At 32.7% G+C, this 23,664-nt stretch overlaps 2 protein-coding genes across 8 annotated transcripts in view; one reads left to right on the top strand and one right to left on the bottom strand.

The window, feature by feature from the left end:
* LOC148622458 (m7GpppN-mRNA hydrolase NUDT17-like) overlaps positions 1–6,448 on the top strand; it is a 31,801-nt gene extending 25,353 nt beyond the window's left edge. For 3 of the 6 annotated variants that reach the window (XR_015920654.1, XM_088572387.1, XM_088572389.1), the window contains one exon: positions 4,951–6,448. Coding sequence is in view for 2 of the 6 variants with exons in the window: in XM_088572390.1 (XP_088428516.1) it covers positions 70–798; positions 4,951–5,034 (813 nt within the window). In the remaining 4 variants the exon portion in view is untranslated. Of the gene's footprint in view, positions 1–69; positions 799–1,993; positions 2,032–4,950 lie in introns of those variants that run through there. The other 3 variants (XM_088572391.1, XR_015920655.1, XM_088572390.1) reach the window with 3 other exon arrangements.
* Positions 6,449–15,039: 8,591 nt separating this feature from the next.
* On the bottom strand, positions 15,040–21,593 carry LOC148622457 (F-box/WD repeat-containing protein 2-like). 2 transcript variants are annotated; one of them, XM_088572380.1, is made up of 5 exons: positions 21,511–21,593; positions 19,260–19,562; positions 17,729–17,966; positions 16,258–17,035; positions 15,040–15,198 (listed from the first exon to the last, which is right to left on the bottom strand). In XM_088572380.1, exons 2-5 carry the CDS (start codon positions 19,497–19,499, stop codon positions 15,048–15,050), a joined length of 1,407 nt encoding a protein of 468 aa, XP_088428506.1. In that variant the 5' UTR covers positions 19,500–19,562; positions 21,511–21,593; the 3' UTR covers positions 15,040–15,047. The 2 variants fall into 2 exon arrangements, with proteins under 2 accessions (XP_088428506.1, XP_088428507.1); XM_088572381.1 differs by having other exon boundaries at positions 21,474–21,546.
* Positions 21,594–23,664: the final 2,071 nt, after the last annotated feature.

Here is a 23,664-nt window from a genome sequence, read left to right as displayed (position 1 = left end):
ATTTTTAAATATTTTTCATCGTAAAAGTGAACGATTCAGTAATAAAATGTATTAAGAGCGTAATTTAAAATGTCTTCATCTAGAAATTCTCTTAAACCGATAATTCCACCTTTGGAATTAATTAAAGACTCGCCCGATTCAAGCGACGAAGAAGCAATAACAGAACAGCCACAGGCAGAAAACGATGTTGGGATTCGCGAGAATGAAAATCACAACAACAGAGATATGTCACCAGAATCTGGCATTGATCTTGCCTCGAGGGGAAACACCGGCATGACCGACGATGAAAACACAGTTATGTCAACTGAACGAACTGTTATTCCACCTAATGAATTATTCAATTTTGACTTGACTGATCCTGATGAGGTTGTTAATATGTTAGAAAACGTAGATTTATCAGAGGAGGACACTGAGGTATTGTTACAAGAGGCATACAATGTTAATATGAAGTTAAAAGAAATTTTGAGGAGGAAAGAAAAGGGGGAAAATATTGATCCAGCAACACTTAAAAGGTCGAACATTGTAGTTGTTCCTGGTGCTAGTAAGAAAGACTCAGTCCCAAATTCAAGGAGTAATTCAGCTAAGCAAAGAGGAGGACAGTTTTCAAAGGCCCAGCCACTTCCACCTATTTCTAATGGGCCAAGTCCTAATTTAAGAATTCCTTCTGCTGTGTATAGTGCGAAACTACAAAGGCCTGTGCCTCCACCATCTGGTGCATCATCAAATGCTAGTCAAAAAAGGAGTGCTTTCTCATCAGTGGAAAGGAAACCAGGCTCAAGGAATCCATCAGCTGCAATGGTTAATACTTAAGTTATTAATTGCATATTAAGCATTACCAACAGTAACACATACCTGCCAACTGTATAATGTAACTGCATTATGTAGTTGCAGTTAATTTCCCCACAAGATTTTGTCTTCCATTTACAACAGTAAAACAATTTGATAACTTGAAGGCACCTAAAGTCATTAATGGTGTTAAGTCCCCAATGAGCATTTTGAAATGTTGGCAGGTATTCTAACATAATTGTTTTGTACATGTATCTCTTTAAAAAGGGTATTAGTTGATGGTTAGATACTCATAACTTATTAATTTTGTTGTCTTTTCTTAACATACTAGTACATAAACCATAACTAATTTAATGATTAACACAACAAATATAAATTGAAATTATATAGGACATTTTGATGGTTTGCAAGTTGAATTATTAATGAAGTCTTGTTTAAGATGTCTCTTAATCTACATGTACATGTAGTTACTTGATTAATAAGCTTTAATAGTGAGCACAGCTCATGCTAGGAGAGTTGCAGCGAGAACAAAGAGCTCACTAGCAAAATACTGTTGCACATGCAAGTGAGCAGGGTGGAAAATGATGAAAAAAATTGGATGTTTGAAAGTGACAGAGAGAATGCAAAGTAACAAGCGTCCCCAATAATTATTTTTTTAAAAGAAAAACTTACAACAATGTCTTGAACTTCTAAAAATACAACTTGAATAGCAAAAGAGGATAGGAAGTACTTACAATGGTTACTTTATGAGTCAAATGATTGCAATTTATGTTGTCCCTTTTAACTTTTGTTCCAAACTCAGTTCCAAACTGAAAGACAGACAATATGAAAATGCCAGATTTTAAAAAAAAAATACAATTACTAGTGTAACAACTTGTTTCTATATATGAAGGATCAATCATCCAAATGAAGATCATTTTTTTGTACTTTGATGTATTATAATCCCTTTGAAACAACAATAATACTTTAGTGTTGTGTTACATGTATATAGAGACTTTAAAAGATATTTGTACATGTAATTTCAGTCTGTGCCATTATCCACTTGCCATGTCAGAGACTTTAGTAGGTCTACATGTGTAAATGAAATTACATGTAGGTAAAATTATGTTGAAAAGATTTGGGATAGTGCTGGCTAGAAAGATTTTGGGACAGACTGAAATTTAAGTGCAGTAACAAATATTGTACTTTTTTAATCACTTAATTTCAGGGGTATTTTGAATGATACATTTATAATCATTTATTTTGGTAAGATGGACTTGAGTGCAGGATGCTTTTGCTTTTTATACTGGAATAATATTGGTTATGTTTATCTTGCAAGCTTTCCCTATGTGTGTAATTGTTCTTATTGATTTTTTGGTGGACATGTTTCTTTGTGCAAACAGTTGAATTAGCCTTGGTTCAATTCTTTGCTAACACACATTTTTCTGTGTGTAAGCAGAAAGATTGGTAGCCACCATCATAGCACATATAATTCACAAAAAAGCATGAGAATGTTACATTTGTCTGCACTGAATGAATAACATAGCACAGTTTGTTGTCTTCAAAACACTGCCACGTTGAAGAATGATACATCCATGTAGGATTCATTAAATATGAGTTTAATTTATAAACTAAATTTTTGCTATTGCAGGGGTTGGGTAGGTAGAGGCCATGTGCCGTTTGCCCCTTCTGACAGAAAATGACCCCTTCGCATTAAAAAAAAAAATTGATGTGATTCATTAACAGATGGCCCCTTTAAATTTGGGAATCCTTGAAAAAACCTGAAAGTGGCCCCTTCTCAAAATTTCCTTCACAACCACTGCATTACAGGATATACTAAAAAAAAGTTATACTTGCATGTTAATTTTTGTATAGATGCAGATGACATTGACTATTCATTTTCATAAGATGAGATATACATTGTACTGTATATGAACATTATCTTACAGGTTCATGTAAATACAATCTGATGTTACCAACTAAAAAACTAATGTATTATCATTTAATATGATATAGGAAATCAAATTTTATGGATGTGTACATGTAAAAGAAAATTCATTTGTGTTTTAGTGTCAAGTTCAATCTCAAGGAAGGTACAATGTATATTTAACCTTTATGAGGCTGAGGTAGTCCCAGCAGTATTATTTTTGCCTTTAAACCTTTTTGTACACCTCCCCTTTTTATTGCACATCGCTTTACCTAAATAAAATGATACAACATATATATGCCATCATCTTATTCTATAATATTGACTTAAAACAACTAACTACATTTGTTCTTTCAAAATTGAGTTGTAGAATTAGTTAGCTGGTGCACAGGCTTAATTTCTATTAATTGAAAATAATATAATGCAGGATTGTGCTTGTAGCTACATGTACTTTTGTACATTTTTAAAGGTTTTTTGGTATTATAATCTCCCCGAAACATTTTAGCTCATCTACATTGTATATTTACATGGTACATATATATTTACTTCTAGAAGTTTAAATGTGTCAAAATTGTTTTGAACAGTGTCAATGGTTAACATTGTTTGGATGGTATCCTTCTATAATTCTTTGATAGGATTAAAGACTAAGACTTTACAACCTTTACATTATAACAGTCTCATTATGCATGGGCATTACAGACATTTAAACAGGTATAATTTGATGAATCATTAATAACAAGTTAGATATCACAAATAACTGTAGATTAGAGGGAGATTAGTGATTGATGCAGAAATTTCTCACCATTTGTAAAAAATACATTACTTAAGGTGTATATGTGTGTGTTTGGACACATAAAATGGATGATTGCTACCTTTAAATGTCTTTAAAGTGATATCTATTGCTTTTATATATTCAACCACAAATTTATGGTGTTGATATAAGCCTATAAAACATGTATCTCTGAAGGTCTGACTCTCTACCAGTGAGGATATGTACAGAAAACATATGCAGGTGTCTTTTATTTATCTAACATCTTTTAAAGAACGAAAAGTTCATTTATAGAGAGTATTAAAGATTGAATTTAAAAAAAGATGTGATTATGTGAAGGTATAAACAAGAATCCTTTAGCTACAAAATTGTAATTACAGTTTGATTTCAACTAAAATCAAGGTTTCAATTTGAAATGACATGTGTTAGAGAAAGTAAAAGTGGCTTTGTTTACTTGTAAAAAGTCTGAATGTGACCATATTCTTTATTCAAATTTATTATATTATTCTAAGGAATAATTTAACATGCAAACTGTAAAATAACATTTATTGTATCCATGGGAAAAAAAAACAAGCTACATGATCTTGTATAATTGACATTTTTCAATTTTGAAAATTTTGATGCGTTTGAAGATTATATGTTTTCAAGCACTAAATAAAAGACAACATTTGACCTGATTTTCTACTATCAGCTGTCCAGGTGGACCGTAAATTTTAACTGCGACACAAGAATTGATTAATCAATTAGTGAGTTATACATTGCATGTTACAAATTACAAAATCAATTTCACAGGATTCATACCTGGTATGCCAGGTATTTATCATACTATGCTGCAAGCTGTACTGTATTTTGCTTCAATTTTCAAAAGTCATGTTTACTATACTTTGAAATTATGTATATAATACACAAATTATTTCTTCTGCTTTAAAATAATACATTAAAATTATTTTGCAAAATATGTCATTACATTGTATATTACCTATGCCAAGGAAGAAAATTTATTTTCTTTTATTCATGTGTGGAAATATATGATGTAATATGTAATTATGATTACTTTGACAAAAGTAATCATATATGATTGATTTCATTTGAAATTATGAGTAATTGTGATGAAATCAATGACATTTTTTTTCCAATGTAATCATGTAATTGATTACATTTGAAAGTAATCAGCCCCAATCCTGTTACAGTATTCAATTACACAACAGTATGAATGGCCTATAACCACATGGCCCTCTAGAAAAGAAAGTACAATAATTCATCATACATTATTTTGACCAGACTTGATTCTTTAAAAATGAATACCAGAACTTTATATCATGTACTTATTAGACCCCCTCTTCACTTGAAAAGTGTTGTAGATACATAGTGATTATTCCCTTTTAAGGTCTTTGTACTGGTAAACATTTTATATATATATATATATATATATATGTTATTCATGTTAGACACTACCAGTAATTAGTAAAAGTATTACGTTTAATTACAGCACAAATCACAGAAGCCACCAAAACCTCCTAAGAAGACCACTTCAGAAGATAGACCAATGTGGAATGACAGATTTATGTACTAGTGATCTCAAAGACCTAGCTGTTACCGAGGATGATAGAAAATTGACCTTGGTCAATGGTGTTCATTAATTTTGTGCAAATATCAAAAGAATAGCTTGCTTCTAGTGGTTTTTGCAATGTTTGTTTTGCAGAATAATATAACTTTCTGTCTTCCATTTTAGTCACAGTCTGTCATTAGTTTTCTTTTTAATTTTTGCATATTAAGAAAGGGAATACATGTATCACAAAGTAGAATTTTTGATAAAGCTAAGTGGACAAAAAAGATTAAACAACATTGGAAAAATGTTATTTTTTACAGTTAAAAGATAGAAATCTCTCCCTTCGATCCAGTGAAATATGCTTGTGTAGATTTTATTTAGAAGTCTTGGGAAGCAGCTTGTATCTACAAAAGTAGAAATTTGACCACAAAATGAAATTGGATTTACATATGTATTTTGATTAAACTTGTAATTACCCAAGAGTGCTTTTGATATGCAATGTACATATATTGTTAATTTTTAAATTGGAGTATTGAGTGAAAAATTGATGGCTTTTCACATTAACATAAAAAGTGTTTCTTACAGTTGAATGCATTAATTTTCAATGTAGTTTACAAAGTGGTACCTAAGTAAAAATGTTAGATTAATAGGATCATATAAGTACCCCATTAAAGAGGACACATTGGATTGGAGTAGTGTTAAGAAAGCTATAAGTATTAAACACTATACAGTTTTGCTTTCCTCTATTGTGTTACATAAACTGTATTCCTTCCTTCCTTATTCAGACAAGTCTTATTATATTACTCTTCAAATAAAAATGGGAAAAAAATATGGAATGAAGAAAAAAGTATAGGTTGACTTAAGAATAGTGTTGGTTGAAACTGTAATTGTTGTCCGTAAGAATGTAAGTATCATGAAATAAGACTTCTTTATATGCATTTAATAGAAGTCCTTAACTTTGAATTGATACATAAAATACTTACGTTTTCAGGTAAGTTTCATTGACAGTCTCAAGTTAATAGCTCTATACTTAAGTTGACTTTCATGCCTTATTTCACATGATTTATGTCCAAATAGTTTGTACAATTGTATTGATTAGTGAATGCTTAATGTTTATAGTTAGGGCAAAAGTACATGCAAGTCACTAGTAAGTATTCTTTTAAGAAATTGTTGGTTTTAGTTTCACTAAAAATGTTGGTAATATGTAAACAACATCGTAAAATACAGCATATGATGTGCACACATTGATGCTAGCAAATTCCAAATTCCTATCTTCTGATACTAAAGTATTGAGATAGTCAGGTAAATGGTATACCTTATTGTTGATCTGTTAAGAAACCAATAATACACGTTTTACTTTAAAGAAAGTATGTTTCCTGTACATTCTTGTGATAATTGACTGTGATATTAGAAAAAAAAATAAACATTAATAGCTTGACTTTGTGTTTTCTTGTCACTTGTAAGAAAATTTATATATGTGCGGTATGAATTACCTGTACTTGTAATTTCAAGTTTTAAATTTTGTGCAACATAAAGTTAATTTTGTAAAAGTTTTAAATGAACTAAAAACAGACCAAGTAAACACATCACTTGTTTTCTTTGTACATGGATGCAGTAGTGAATTTGTACATTAGCTTTCCATCACTAATTCAGTCCCACAAGTTCACAAGGAAGGTTTTTTTGTTGGTGAGTGATTGGGTCTTTTAAAATAATAGCTGGAATGGTCAGGTCAACAGGCTGGCAAGTTGGCAAGCCGGCAGTTCTTCGTGTCAGTGGGGCAACAGGACAACACGTAGACACTTCCACTTGGTTTATCCATATAACAAGTTCATTTAATTATTTGACCAAACTGTACAACTCAATATTGTTTTAATGATTCACAAGCAGACGGTCAATAAAAAATTAAAATTTTCTAAAAGTCCAAGCAGACATAAGAAATTTGTTATAAGTGAATAAAATAAAAAGTGCACAGACATTATAAATGTTATTATTTTGCATTTATTGATTTGAATGAAACTTTCACATGTCAAAGTATGAGGAATGACAAAAGGTATCTATTGACTGAGGATAATTTGGCAAAAGGTCAAGGACTATAAACTGTTTGTATGAATAAGATCTTAATTGCTTTCTAGCGTTAGTGAATAAAATTTGCACTAATGAAATATTGAGTGGCTACCAAAACATCTATTAATTTTGAAGTAAATGAGTTTCAAACATGTTACATTTGAACTAAATGAAGATCTATATCTTGGATCCTTTATCACTGCTCTTGTTCTCCTAGAATTGAAGCCAGATGGAGGACCAGTGCTGATTGGTTTCATACGGGCGACTTTCGCAGGAGGGGACTTCAGGTTTGCACTCTGTCCGTCCATCTGTCAGATCAGTTTCCACACTTTGTCATGCTTGCGGATATTTATTCGATATTTGGTACAATGCTACACAATGGCAAGTTACAGATCAAGTTAAATCTATTGTTCCGGTCTGTTTATTAGTCCCCTACCGAAGAAAAACATTCTAAACTTGTCAGAATTTGGCAAAATTTAACGGTTTGGGAGATTTATGCAAAAAACTTCAGTTTGACCCTATGTTCTGTTTCCAGTAACTGCAGCCACGTTTTTCAACAGATCACACATCAATTCTATGCAGAACATCCTAAGGAACATTCATACTAAGTTCGGTTCTCATTAGTCTGGTAGATTTTTGGAAGAAAAAAATGTCGAAAAAGGCTATAACTACAACATGGCTTCACAGATGTACATGAAAAGTTGACCACTGATAGATCAGAAAATGGCTAAATTTAAGTTTTGGAGACATATGGCAAAAACTTTTGTCTGACCCCTATTCTATTTTTGTCAATGAAGCCACGACAGCATCACGAGAAATCTTGCTTCGTTATTCAGATATCATATTTGCGCTGCTGTATTGATACATGCCTGATTGTATGGCCATTTTATTCATATTGATGGCAATTAGACAGCAAAAAGGGAAATTGGCATGCTTTGACTGGATTCAATAGATGTTAAGCTACAAAAGTCTACAATGCACTTATAAGATTTTGGGATAACCCTAATTTTTTAAAGCCTTTTAGACATACATATAATAAAATTCGGTTCAATCCTATGGTAAGCAGAAGCAAATGCTTTGTAGTGAAATTGGCGAAACAGAAAAAAAACATGGGAGATTGATTTAGCATGTATATTTTTAAATGTGTATCATCAAATCTATGTATCTGAAAAGTTGAAAAAGTTGTGGGTAATTTTTCTCCCATTTGTTTTGTCTAGATGTCATGACTGCTCGGTTTATAATCTTGTTTTGAAAAAAGCTTTGTGTCTCACAGAGTAAAAATTCAGCAAGAAATCTGTGAAAGATGGCTCACTAGTGATGCACCGGCTTTCAACCACGTTCTAAGGAAAATAAACAGTCTTCGGTAAACAGGAAGTTGTCGATTTATATGTTCAAAATGGATCCTACCATATAGTCAAAAGTGGGAGAAAAAAACAAACAAACTCCTCGGAAAACAGGTGGTTGTTGTCGAATGTTCCTAAAATGGATCCCAGTATAAAGCATAACTCCAGAAAAAAATGTGTTACAATTTCAAGCTACTGTGATGAGTAGTTGCCGAGAAAAGCGCGACAGAAATGTCCATTTTCAAAATATAGAGTCAAGAATAAAGTCCTCGATTAACAGGAAGTTGTTGTCGATTTTTCGGATAATATATCGTACCATATGGCATACCTAAGTACGAATACAATGTGCTTAAACCCCAAGCTACTCTGATGCGTAGTTGCTGAGAAAGTTTCAACTTGCAAAATATAATGTTAAAATAAGCAAAGTGCTCGGTAGACAGGAATTTCTGAATATAGATCCCACCATATGGCATAACTACAGGAAGAATATATGAAAATTCCAAGCTGCTGTGATGAGTAGATGCTTAGAAAAGTGCTACGAAAATTTCAACTTTCATAATATAGTCAAAAATAAACAAGAAACACAGACAAGGGTAAAACTGTATACCCCTTCTGATGCGAATTCCCTATTTAAATATTATACAATCCATTTTTTATGATTTGAAATGTGAACAGAGCAAACTATGGAGGCATTCATTGACTCGGTACTTCAGTACTTTGATTTAGAAACGGCGACCATGTTTTTCGACAGATCAGTCCGAATCCCCGAATCCGTTCTTCGCACAATACTCTAATATAATATCAGGAACATTCATACTAAGTTTGTTTCTATATAATCAAGTAGTTTCAGAGAAATTTTTTGAAAGAAACAATGTTCAAATAGACAAAAAAACTTCGAAAAGGGGCAATAACCCCAACATGACTTCATAAATTTACACGAATTTGACCTCTGATTGATCTCATATTGCTGAACATTTGAATTCTTACAGAATTTTGCTAAACCTTATGTTTTTTCTTTTCTTTTTGTTTTAGATATATGCGAAAAACGTCTGTCTGACTTCTATGCTCCATTTTTAGTAACGGCAGCCATGTTTTTTCGAAGGATAAAAAATCCCCACATCAGGTCCAAGTTTAATAACAAGTTTGGTTCTAATTGGTCAGGTAGTTTCAGAGGAGAAGAATTTTGATAATTATTTACGACGACGGACGACACAAGTGATAGTTATAGCTCACCTGGCATTTTGACCAGGTGAGATAAAAATGCCTCTATCGGCTAACCTTTACGCTAGCAATACCCATAGAGAAGTCAATGAGTACCTATGAAATGCGAAACGAAATTGCAACAAAACGCAATGAAACAAAACAATTCGAAACGAGACGAAATATATAAAGTGCGAAACGAAACTGTAAAATGCGAAACAAAACGGAACGGAGAAAATAAATGTACGTAATTGTAGCTACATATACATATAAGTACTTGAAATAAATATTTAGATGTATACAGCGATAAATATTCAAAAAGGATTAACCAAGATTAACGTATGTATATGTATGTATGTAAGGATTCATGTCCATGGCAGAGTGAATGTCTTCTATTTTCTCATTTAGAGTGTAAATTCATTGTAGCACCTGGGACACAGATAAAAGCCTTGTATTTACAACTTTCAAACCAAATTATATACAGGATAAAAGCATGGCCTCTTGCTGTCTATGGCTGGTGAGAGGCAGCTATGGTGTTGGTTAGCTGCCCCTTGAATGCCTCGATGGTATTGGCATGTTTGGTACTGTCTGGAAGGCTGTTCCAGTCCCTGTTGGTTCTGGAAAGAACGAGAATTTTTAGGTGTCTTGGGTGGTGTGCAACCGAGTTCTGGCATCACCTCAGTGTTGTTAAGTAGATGCAGCCGGTATATCTGTCATGTCATGGTTAATTTTATATATCATGACTAGCATGGATCTTAGTCGGCGATGTAACACAGCCTGGAGTTCTGTCGTAGTAATTGCCCTCGACGAATGTTGCTGCATTTCGATGTACGAAAAAAAATCAATAATTTTAGTCACTGCATGTGACATAACAAACAACTGAGGTTGATTAGTAGCCATTGACGAAGTCACGAACGTACATACGGACGGCTATTAAATAAAATACTGTGATAGCCGTAAATACATTTTCATTCATTCAAAAAAACTTCAAAAGGTATCTAATGACGATCTCAGAGAAATTGTCTTTGAAGCGTGCATCTTGTTATATTTGCTAGGTGTGAACTGTGAAGGGTATCCTGGTGTAAAGAAACAATTTCAAATGAAATCAACTCCATTTAATCTGGGAAAATCTAAAGGCCGTCGGCATAATATAAGACCATATAATATCTTGAAATGTCAACAGCTGGAACTTATAATTTCGGTATTTACACGGGTCGTTCTTTTGAATCTTTAATGGTAGGTTTATTCAATGATGCACCAATATTTAATCCAGTTACTATCCAAATTCCACGGTAATAGTTAGTCTTGAGAGATCCAAATAGAAAGTCTAAACTAAAATAAAACTGCTGGTAGCACTGGCGTGTTTGATTCTTTTGAAAATTGTAGCATGTGATCATATTTGTGATCATACATTGCATTTTAAAAATTATTAAGAACTATCCTACTTTAATATATGTATAAACTGAAATTTAATCTATACTACTGATGCAACTTCATACGCATAAATTTACAATTTTTGTTCCATTTCACTTTTTTCCCACAATTTTAAAACTATCCAAAAGTTTTTGTGCATTTACATTCAAAAGCTATATTAACAGAGTACTTATCCTACATAACAGTTATACTGAAATAAAGTCAATATCAGTTAAAGAAAATAATTTCCTTAACACAAGAATTAAAAAAAAACTAGACACTTTTATCAATATGAATTTTCCCGCCAATTTTACTTGGTTGAAATAACCGCTCTTCACGTTTGTTTATACATAATAAAATACTAATGATAGGATGGATAATTTGCTTTATAAGTGTGTTAAAATGAAAATATTTAACTCATTTTATCCTTCTAGACACATTACTGCAAGAAATAAATTCCCTAAATGTAAATTTATTTACTAAATATCTTTCGAGGCCAAAAAGAAGTCCCTCAAATCTTGAGTTGATATGAAGATTAGATCTTAATTTTATCTGCATAAATAATAGAATATAATTGAGCTGATAAATTGCAATAAACATATTCACTTGTTATAAGAGGTATTGAATGATATAAAAGGAATTACAAGTGTACTATATTTTTGTGTAGTGTTCAGAAATGGTAGGGAAGTTCCAGTGGTAGACCGATGATATAAGGTATTTTGATCCTGAAAGATCAAAAACCTAAAAAAAACATCATCACTAGGAATACTTAGTCAACTGTTTATCATCGATCTCGGGTATTTACATGTAACATCCAGAATTATGGACGACATTAGAGCCAGGGTTCCTACGCCGCGATATATGTGGATGTGAACCAGACATCAAAGCTTCTGCTTACAGAACCATGGTTAGACCCACACTTGAATATGCAGCCATAGTTTGGGATCCCTATTAAGAGTCTCACATACAGTCATTAGAGAATGTACAACGAAATGCATCAAATTTCATCAAGGACAATTACTACGACAGAACTTCTGGCTGTGTTACATCAATGGTAAAGGAGCTACAATGGGTAACTTAGAAGAACGCCGACTAAGATCCATGCTAGTCATGATGTATAAAATCATAACCCTGTTCCAGAAGCCTATTTGTTAAGAGTTCAAGCGCGATACAGAAAGTCTGCTAAGTTTCAGCAAGCTCTGGCATAACATACGAGTTGTGATATGAACACTCCATACGCAGGTGCTGAAGGGATGATGCCACAGATGAAAGGAAAGTGGACAATTTTGAATGAAAAGTCATCACGTTTGTCGTGAAGTTCGGTCAATAGCTTTCCTTTACCATCGATTTCTAAGTGTAGGGCAAGATATGAGGCTGACTTCACAGTGTCTGTAGTATCCTTTACCTCAAGTTCTTTGGGGTAGATGCGATGTATCAAATCCCCGAAATTAGGATTGTTTAAAGATAATACGTCATCTATAAAGCGGAAACTGAGATTAAAGGATCTAGCCAAACGATATTTTCTCTTTCGGATCAGATCAAATTAAAAATTCCAGCATTTTGAAAACATCTCCCTCTGTATATTTGGAAGATGATTCGGAATGATTTCTTACAAAGTATGAGGAATCTCTACCAAGAACTATATATTTGTATCTAGGTGTACCATCTTTTTTTGGAAAAACAACGATGTATAATGTTTTAAAGTAGGGATTTCAACTGAGTATGGAGAATAGAAGTATACAGTGTTGAAAAATCATAGGTTTTAATGCTATTATATTCAGATAATAGTCTTGAACTGATTGTCTTTCGAATTTTTCAGGATCCACATTGAATTAATACCACTACGGGAGTAACAAGTGTTGTGGTAAGACTGCAGACCCTCTTTGACAGTTGTGAGTATAGAAGTTAAATGTTTTGAAAGAGGTTGGGTGGTACATTTTGCAGATCCAGCTATGAAACTTGTTTGTATGGATTCTTGTGGAGTTTAGGAATCCAGTACATAGACGTTAAATCACAATCGTCCTTGGTAGAGAGACCAAAGAGGATGGCACAGATTTATGGTTTTCAACAATCTCTTCTTTGGAGAGTGTGGTAGCAGTATAGGTCTTATTACTGCTATTATTTTCTACGTCTACCTCTGATAATAAACATTGGATATACAAAAAACAATGTTGTTTTGGGCTTTGTCTGTTGGTACGACAACATACTTGTCATGTATAGTAGACAATGTTTTTGCTACACCGGGGTCTTTGAAAACCGATGTAGTCTTGGCACTTATTGACCTACTTAAAACTTTCATTCGTTTCAAAATTAAAGACCTCATGGCCTTTAACCACTCTGACAGAAAATCAAGGTCTTCTTGTTCTGGTTTTATCCATTTTCTTGCATAGTCCACGACGGCATCCATAAGGATTTTAAAGTTATAATTCCAATTTATGGAGCGTGGTTCACGGTACTTGGGACCTTTAGAAAGGATATTTCGCAAAGATTCGAAAATCAATTTTTCAGCCAATTCAGATAAATTCTTCGAAAATCGTCACAAGTCTACAAAAGAACCTGATTCCAAATCTTTCGATTACCGCTGTAACCTTGGTTCCCTTGAATACTCTTTCAGAAGTATCAATTGTGATAGTACTACACCGAAAATACTAAATAAGCCTTTTTTTACTGAAACATCAATACTCCATGGGTTTTGACATTACAAAATGTGTCAATTTAAGGAAATTATTGGTGGTGTAGGGGGTACATATATTGCAAGTAACTCAATTAACGAAATTGTAACCCCAACTGTTGAGGTACCATTTGAAAGCTGATATATTGGGCTGCCTTTTACTGCCTATAAATGTCAATTTACTTCTTTTTGCAAAAAGTAGAGGGTTGAAGAATAAAAAACAAAATTGGATTTTTGCCTTCACCAGGTATGAAACGTGGCAAGAAAAAATACATTAATGCTTCAGTTTATATCATGGTCACAAATTGATTCTTAAATGGAAGGTACTAGAGTACCTGAAAGTCATATAAGAGTTGATAAGTTTTTGGGTGCATGGGGGTTATCTCAGCTCACATATTGCTGGATTCTTATTAAAATTCCTGCCTGCATTGTTCAATCATATTTCACATGTCTCTTACCATGCTTACTGTTTTTGAGTCAACAGGGGTCAAAGGGACCACACTCCATAAATAATTGAATTTCAAGTTTTGTGCTTTATTGTTCCCCAGTGCCACAAATCTTGAAAAATTATTTAAGTCTGAGAAAATTCTCAACTGTTTGTGACCATCATTAATTTCAATAACTTTGATTGGAGATACCAAGGAAGTTAAGATTATTTTCACTTGAGTATTTTATAACTTTTGTGGTACCAGGCCCTCTTGTTATGTCCAAAAATGGCAAAATAACATGTAAGTCCCTATGCTGAAGTGTGTCAAATACTGTGTTCATACTTGCCCCAAAGTGAACAGAGTCAAAAATCTGAGGTCTTTTCATACTGTGCTCCACAAAGCTCTTTATAATAGTTTGAACCTTCAGAAATTTGATGGCAAAATACTATGTTTTGTTCAAGACCCTTTATTTTCCTTTTTAAAAGTGAAAAATGCCCAAGCAAGCAGTCAATCCTTCCATCCATCCAAACTTTATTCAGGCTGTAATTTTTATGTTTCTAGAAAGGTGTTTTTATAAGGTATGCTGGTAAGATGATCTCCAGAAACCATGTACCTGGTTGTTGAACTCTGACCTTGATTTTTGGTCTATAAAGTCAAATTTGCACTTTTTGCATTTTTACAATAACAAATTCTGTCAATTATCATTTAACTGGCAGGATTGCTAGAGAAAGAAGAAAAACTGTGTGGAAACAAAAGGAATTAAGATGCTTTAAAAAAATGTAAGGGGTCTAAGGGGCCACATCCCAACAAAGTGACTTTTTATTTTTGGTCCATTTTTGAAATTTTTTTTTTTTGGATTCCTTATGAAAATTCCTATTGATATTTGTGACTCACACAAAAAATTGAAGAATCTCTTGATCACAGTTTATTCTTATTATGACTTAAATAATGTAAAGTAACAAATTCTCTTTCAACAGATATAAATAACAATTTTGGTTGGTTATTGTCTGTAAATCCATCCAGCCAATCAGAATCGCCTAATATAGGTATTGGTGCTACACCTTCACATCTGTAAAAAAAATAATATTTGTAAACACATCACTCAAGTTAGGAAATAATGACAACAGAAAACAACCAAAAGAACACAGTACCTGTAATAATACTGAATTATTGCATGAATATTTAGAAATTTTGACCCAGGGTAGTGCTTTATTCTGCACAAGTCTGTGAGTGCAATATATACTAAATTCCCATACTGAACTAGTGCAAATACAGCACCTAATTCACTATAAGACAGCAGCTTGACATTTTAACAAAACTTTTAGCTTTCTTACAGTACATGTATAAAAAATATATTGAGTGAATGTTATCTCTTGTTGTACATGTATATGTATTGCACACACAGTACACAAGCTAGTTCAAGAAAAAAATACACTAATCTTATTAGATTATTTCATATTTTTTCAACAAAAGGGAGTTTCTCATGTTCATCTTATTAAGTGGCTTCACCGTGATACGAGATGAGCATTAGAAATTCCTGCGAGTTGAAAAAAACATTAAAGAATCAGTTTATCGTTGTTTTGCTGAAGTGTAAGGTATTAGTTTTCTTTTATTTCCAGTTTTCCTAACCTAAATATGCAAGTTTTATAAACACTGCACAGTTTCTTTTTTTTGGCGGAGTGCTACGTGATGTCATGTATGTTGTGCAGCTATACAATAATTTTCATTCTCACTCAACTGACATGAGATTGAAAATTATTGTATAGCAAGATCAAAGGGATTTTAAACAAAATAGTGATAATCAACAATTACCCTACCATAAATTTTTATCCTCATATTAAATGCTTACATGATAACATTAACATTCAACTTTTTTAAATATTCCTTACATTAGATTACCATAAGAGGGTAATATATTTTAGTGAGCTATTTTTTATTTTAGAAAGAATTATTCTTTCAAAAGAATGGCATGCTTTAACAATACATTGAATGACTATGTCTCCTTTTCAAATATTATGGCTTTCACATTTTAAAACACTTAGTTTTCTCACAAAAAAAGTATGTACATGTAATACGAAATGACAAAAAAATTCCAAGTCAATTAAACAAATTCACTACTTGTACTAACCTGTCCTTAGGAACTTGTAACTTTGTGAGTATATCCTCCCTGTCTATATCATACACATAAAAATATGTCTGTGTATTGATTTTATCCATCTCATTCACCATAAACACTGCAAATCGTCGACCAGCTGCTACAAGTACCTTGTCCTTTATATTCCTAATCAATTTACTTTTTAATAATTTAAATGTCGGTCTAGAATCTAAGTTTTCAATTGAAAAATAATTTATACTTTCATTGGCACAGTTAGTAGGCTTAGAAGATTTGAGCACCACACAGAATGTCTTATCACCAAATATTATTGGTGAAACGAAGCTATGGAGGTGTTTGAGAATATCAACTTCATTAGACCAGTTATGTTCAAATTGGAATATCCATATAAATATGTTCCCTTTGGTGTCAGCAGACACCACTAGATGTCTGTCATCTTTTAATTTTTTTAAAAACTTGACTTTTTTCACCCAACCACAATGAATATTAGAGAATGAATTAAGCATGTGACCACTATGGAAGTCCCAAACTTTTACAGTATAATCAGCAGAACCAGTAAGCACTAAGTTATCTCCCCTGTTTACATCAATACTCATCACACCATTGATGTGACCTGCATAGAGACAGTACATGCTCTCAGTAGAAAAACTCCATACAGCTGCAGAATTGTCATATGATGCTGTGTACAAATATTCTTCATCAAAATTTAAATCAGCTATACTATGAGCTGCAATCATTTTCTCCATACTATTTTTCCTGACATTCCACATGTATACAAAACGGTCTTCTCCAGCTGAAATGCAAGGTGTTGGCTTCTAGCATTGATTGATGAAATAAAACAATGAAAAAATATGTCACTAGTCATATGTGAAGATTATTAATCTTTGTAGAACATTTTAAAATTGAAAATTTGTCCGAGAAATATTTTTTCCTGTATGGATTTAACTGCAGGTGCATTATAAATATACATATTAACATTATTTCACAAAACAATATCTCAGTACCAAATGTGATTCCCTATTTTAAGTCTTAAAATTTTAAATTTTAAATGATTGGTCATAGAAAAGACAAATATTTTTTTAACATATACCACTCATACATGTATATAAAAAAAGCTTTACAGAGCCCAGCATGATACCACTGCAGTGGTCAAACCCTGAACAGTTGTGGCAAGTGTGGACACAATATTAGTTTTTTTTAAGGGATTTTTGTTAGGAATCCAATAAAAAAAAAATTTTATAATCGGACCAAAAATAAAAAAGCTGATTTTTTTTGGTGTTTCCCAAATTAGACCCCCTATAATTTTAAAATGGTCCACAATACATAAAATCTGCTGATACATTTGTTTACCAGAATGGTCAATCAAAACTAAAGTTATCACAGAGTGTCCCCAGATGACGACTGTGCCATAACATTATACATATCACTAATTTTTTGCATATGTATAAAAAAAAAATGAGCATGATTTTTTAATTACAAAATTTACCAATAGCGAGCATGTTCCCCTTTAGGTATACAAAAGTAACATTCACATTAGCTGCTTTGACTTCCACTTCTTTAATAGAACTACGGTCAATAATTTGAATATTCTGATGTATTCTCTTGGCTAAGGTGTGCACATGGCTTTTTCTGATTTCCAATGGTTGTTTGAGCCCTGCTTCAAATATCAGTCTGGTCCAAAGAGATGTACAATTTGTCACCAATCTATTCCAATTCTGTGTTACCTAAAACATAGTTCTTTACTGAATGTTGAGTCTGTAAACTTTAAAAGACAATAGGAAAGATTTCACATGTGATGGTTTGTTATATTAATTTGTTTTATACTAAAGGGGGAAGGACAGGTTTTCAACACAAACTATTTACATTTATTCGATATATATTTTTCAAACTAAAGTCTTGCACCTGTGACAATAGTGTGTTAGTTTTAATAAGTGTTGTACCACCTTTACAATGGGTTTTGTTATAAATATTTAATTACTAACATGTTACTTTTGGAGGTGCTCCATGAAGCCTAACTCATGAACAAGGGCATATATACATCATTCATGAAGTATATTCAAATAAACCATTAACAAATTGTCCACTTGTTTTTTTAAAAAAAGTAGTATATTTTTTTCAATTGCTTTATGGTAAATAAAGAGATCTTGCATTGTGTCTGGTTTTCTAGTGTTATTGATGCCTGTGCAGTCATCTAAATACAAGTTTGATGAGATGATATTGGTCGAGGTTCATCCTTAATTGCCTATCAGAAAGGGGTAAATTGTATAATACATACTGGGAACTGTATCACATACCTATCAATCTGAGACTCCTATATCGTCCCAATGGGCCACCAGCCTGAGGACTGATATAGATCTATGGTTGTTACCGCATGTGATACAACTTCTGACTGTATGTCATGTTCATTATATATCCATGTGATACAGTGGAGGGGGGTTTCAATGCCCATATATTGCTCTAGAATCTTTCACCTTTAGCACACAAAAAGTTTTGATTAAGGAAAGTCAAATTATTCAAAATAATTTTTGAGGGTCTGATTTTAAGAAAATCTTAGTGCATTAGGCACTTAAGTGCTGCAGTTCTTCATTTAGACATTCCTTCACTTCTGAAGGTGTTGTCCCCTGCATGCAACAAGGACGTGGAGGGAAAATTAGCTTCAGAACAATTTTATAATCCAATTTATTTATGTTTTCATCTAATTTAAAATTTACTGGTACTTCTTTAACACCTTGGTTATGACCATGTTGATATAATGTTGATTTGATATAATTAATTCACAGGTATCAATGATTTTTATTTGCTTTTTAATTCATTTTTAGCTTTTTGGCCTCAAATATTTTTCAAATGGTAGTGCACTTAAATATTATCAGAACTGTATTTTTTATACATCTCTATGAAGTCACCAATCCAAGAATTACATACAGATTCTAAATTGGTCCATTACAAGTCTTGAAATTGTTTTTAATTCTCAAAAGGAATTGACAATTTACTCTCAATTTAAGAAATATTACACATACCAATCTAGAACTAAATGCTGATTCAACATCCAGGTAATTTATGATTTTATATGAGAGCTCCTCTGGTAGAGCTGCAAGGAAATCAATTTGACATGTGTTTGGTAAGTACACTTGCACTAAATAAGACAATTGTTCACTGCCACAAAGATGCAGTAAGTGTTGAATGGTCTCATTTTTCTTTTGATCATCTAAAGATGAAAAAATCTCCTTAGTAGATTCCAGCCAATCATTAAAGTCCATTCTGTTTAAATCTGCCACTTAAACTTATGCACAGTCACCATTTCTCACATTGATAAAACAACACTGAAAATTAAAAAGAAAACATACATAAAAAACAACTTATAATGCATGCTGAAGAATATATTAAACATACATGTATCGATAACTTCGATGATTTGATCTTGAATTGACATGTTGGTCATTCAACCAGATCTTGAAATGCTTAATCAATTACCAAAAACAAATAATGTCAGAACTTTGACTGAATAGAAATATATCTTCCTTGGTCATTTCTTGATATTTATAACTGAAATTTGTCTTTATAGCCTTATTGATATTAAATTTTATGAGAAAAAAGATTTAATAGAAATTTCTTAAGTAGAATCAGGCAAGCTATGTTGTAGCAATAGGTTTTGAAACTATTATACAGTGCAGCTGAAAGTTGTCAGAGTTGCCATACTCTATATTGTTTGGAAGGGTTTATAACATCAACTTAACTTTGACAGAGTTGAACGATAGACTACTTTTATGCTATAAGAGATAAACTTCTTTCTTTTCAGTTGTGTAAATCGTATGTAAGATATCAAGTTGTACATTATTTAAAGAAAGTCCATACAAGAATACCAGGATATCTCTGTACAGCAGTTGGATAGTGAATGAATATTTGATAGTAATGATATTTAATCAAATAAAATATATATTACAGAGAGACTTGTAGCAAGTCTAAGTATAAAATGATATCAACATATACAAGTAATGAAAAAACAATCTAAATAATTATATATTACTAAGGTTTAAGTCCCAATCATCTTAAACTAAGAATGATTTTATTACCAGCCAGCCTTCAGGCAAAACTGAATGGTTTAGAAAATTGACTTAAAAAGTTTTAATTCTGCTTTAAGCATAGTTTAAATGCAGAAAGGGAACTTTATATTGAAAAAAAGATATTTTCTAGAAGTTTTATAAGGCAGCAAAAAAATGAGGTTATAATGGCATGGCATTGTTGTCATTATCCATTGCATTTGTTGTATCAACAAGTGTATAGATCTATAAAATGTACCCTTGTATATGAAACTGCACATGATTTTGGAAAATGTGACTTATTCTGATTAAGTTTTGGAATAAGGGGGAAAAATTGTTTTCCTGATATCCAGATAATAACTTGAGTAAATTTCTTTGAAATGGTAACAAAAGGAGCCATACCACAAAAAAATTTGACTGGAATTAATTTAGGGTTTTTGACTTGAAACACTTAGGAATTGGTGGCCAAAAAGGGGTCAGAACAAGCATTTTCCTGAATATGTTTAGATAAGAACTTTAGTAAAAGGTATTGATCAATTTGAAGTTGTACAATAAGATGCCATATCATCAAAGGAAGGCTGGGATTGATATTTAGTTGTTGTGATGACTTAAACTTATTAGGAATTATATGTGACAAAAAGGGGCCAGGAAACATTTACCTGATGTCCGGACAATAACTTGAGTATATGTGTATGGATTTCTACGAAAATGTACCACAAGGTGATGTGAAGCAGGACAAAAGATGTTGGGGCTGTTATTGATTTTGGGGTAAATTCTGGTTAAAATCTTATTCTTTTTGAAACATTGAATAGCAATCAAAATGTAGAGTGTACCAAGCTTGTTAATGAAAACTAATTAGAACTTTGGAGTTGGGCAACAGCTGGCTGCAATAAAAAATTCATCATACATATACTAGTTATAGAACATTTGCTTTGGTTCAAGTTAATGACATATTTTGCCTTTCTCTTTTGATCTATGTAAAGAGATCAGGTTTCAATTATTAATCTGCGGTATAACACGAGACTTTGACAATGAGCAATTTACGTTTTTTTTTCATGTAGACTGTTGCGACAGACAGACGTCTGACGATAAGTCATAATTAAATCCTCAACATTATCTTTAAATACAGCCTATAGCATGAGACACTTTATCCGTATTATGAGACAATTTAACAAACTGCTTTGCATGACAAACCAAATATTATCAGATGAAGAATAGAACATTTCAGTACCCCAAAAAATCGATGTGGCATTTTTTTCATTAGAGTTGTCGTTCTTTCAAACATTTGGTAATATACGACTGGTGACGGGCAAGTCATATATTTTCCGAACTGTATCTACTTACTATAGTTACAGACTCTCTGGTGGAACGACAAAGATGACCATGTCCCATATGAATTTTTGGAATTTTTTATTCCATTTTTATTAGAGCCGGCGGTAATCCCTTTTTTCGGTGGTGGTCAAACCAAAAAATATCTCCAGCGCCGAATCCCAAAAGGGATTAAGATGGCGGGTGTTTCTAGAAAAGGATAGGACGCTTACCCTACCGGTGCACCTGTCCATGTTCCCAATAATAATTATTAATATTTATAATTGCATTTAGTAATGAATTATAAATATTAATATTTGTTTTGGATTTATAAATATTATAATTCAATTATAAATACTATAATTGAATTATAAATATTTATAATTATTTATAAATATTTATCTATAGGCATTTTTGTCCACTTTGGCTTGTCATACTATTCCCCATACGCAGTTAAAATCTCAACTCAAAAACATTTTACATCGTTTTAACTCGATAAAAAGACGCTACATCTAAATACAAATATGTAGTTCTTGGTAGAGATTCCTCATACTTTGTAAACCATAATTTCAAATCATTTCCAAATATACCGAGGAAGATGTTTTCAAAATGCTCGAATTTTTTTTCGACAACATATTTGTCTAGTGTGGTGGACGCGTTTTTCAACAAACGTTCGGCATTCCAGTGGGAACAAATTGTGCTCCTCTACTTGCTGACCTATTCCTTAACTCTTATAATGAGGCTGAGTTGATAGCTGATCTGATCCAAGAGAAGGAACATCGTTTAGTTAGATCATTTAATCTCAGTTTCCGTTATATAGACGACGTATTATCATTAAACTAACCTAGTTTCGGGGATTTGACACATCGCATCTTTCCAAAAGAACTTGAGACAAAGGATACTACTGTCACTGTGAAGTCAGCATCATATCTTGACCTACACTTAGAGATGGCGATGGTAAAGGAAAACTATTGACCAAACTATACGACAAACGCGATGACTTTTCATTCCGTATTAATATTGTCAACTTTCCTTTCATCTGTGGCAACATCCCTTCAGCACCTGCGTATTGAGTTTTCATATCACAACTCATACGTTATACCAGAGCTTGCCGTAACTACGCGGACTTTTAGTACCGCGCTGTAGACTTCTTACAATTAGGCTTCTGGAACATGATTATGTTGCTACAATATTGAAGTTATCACTATGCAGTTGTTTTATGGTCGTCATCATGAACTCGTGGGTCGTTACGGTTTATCCATCTGCACCATGAAAACTGATCTGTTCTTCCTTTCCTCTTTCGTCTACCCTGAACTTTTTATGAGAAACTCGGCGGGTGTTTCTTAAAAAAGCAGAGGACGCTTACCTTGCCGCTGCACCTGGTCCATGCTTCCGAGTTTTAATTGGAAGCCGAATTGCTCATTTACTTTTGTTACTTTGTTTATACATGTATGTATTATTTTGGTTATTTTATGCCCTTTGTTGTGTAAGTCGGTTTTCCATGTCTGATCTTTGTCCCTGGTCTTTGATTTCCGCTATAATTTTGGTTCCCTTGATTACTCTTTAGGTTACAGACCACCAATTCAACCAATGAGCATTTGGAACGTACGCAAAAATAGTCCTACGCAGAAATTACCCCTGTTCCTCATAGTGCTGTGAAAAAAGTTCTCATCTCATTTAAAAAATTTAAACAGTTTCTGAAAGGAAGCATTTCTGTACATTTTATAGGTGCAGTTTGCTTCTTGTGATGTGAAGCCTAATCTCCATAATGATTTCTAAATATATCCCTATCTTGTGAAAACACTGGTATTTCCCATGCTATTTATAGACACTTCACTTCCGGTGACCAGTACTGCACTGCAAGTCTGCTAACCCCACATGCCATTCTGAGGATTGTGAGCTGACATATGTACAATCATGCTGATATATAGTCCTCTGCAGGTTAAGGTTAAGGTAAAGTCCAGAGAAGCCATTGAATATTGTGAAATTAGCATAGAAGCCTATGGGAAGTGGAATTAGTGGTTTTTAGCCTTTAATCAGTTTTTGACTGAAGAAAAATATGATTCAACATCTCCCC

This window comes from Perna viridis, chromosome 3 (genome assembly GCF_037379345.1).
Source record: "Perna viridis isolate PV_CMFRI_1.1 ecotype Kerala chromosome 3, ASM3737934v1, whole genome shotgun sequence".
Taxonomy (NCBI): Eukaryota; Metazoa; Mollusca; class Bivalvia; order Mytilida; family Mytilidae; genus Perna; species Perna viridis.
The sequence above is the reverse complement of the archived record's forward strand: the minus strand, read 5'-3'. Positions and strand labels throughout refer to the sequence as shown.

Bases quoted from the DNA above. Each gene is read 5' to 3' on its own strand.
- LOC148622457 (XM_088572380.1), bottom strand. From the start codon at position 19,499: ATGGACTTTAATGATTGGCTGGAATCTACTAAGGAGATTTTTTCATCT. The intron at 17,036-17,728 runs GTAAATTTTGTA...CTTGCATTTCAG, and splicing joins GGGGAACATGCTCGCTATTG to CTGGAGAAGACCGTTTTGTA. The intron at 15,199-16,257 runs GTTAGTACAAGT...TTTTTTTTACAG, and splicing joins TTACAAGTTCCTAAGGACAG to ATGTGAAGGTGTAGCACCAA.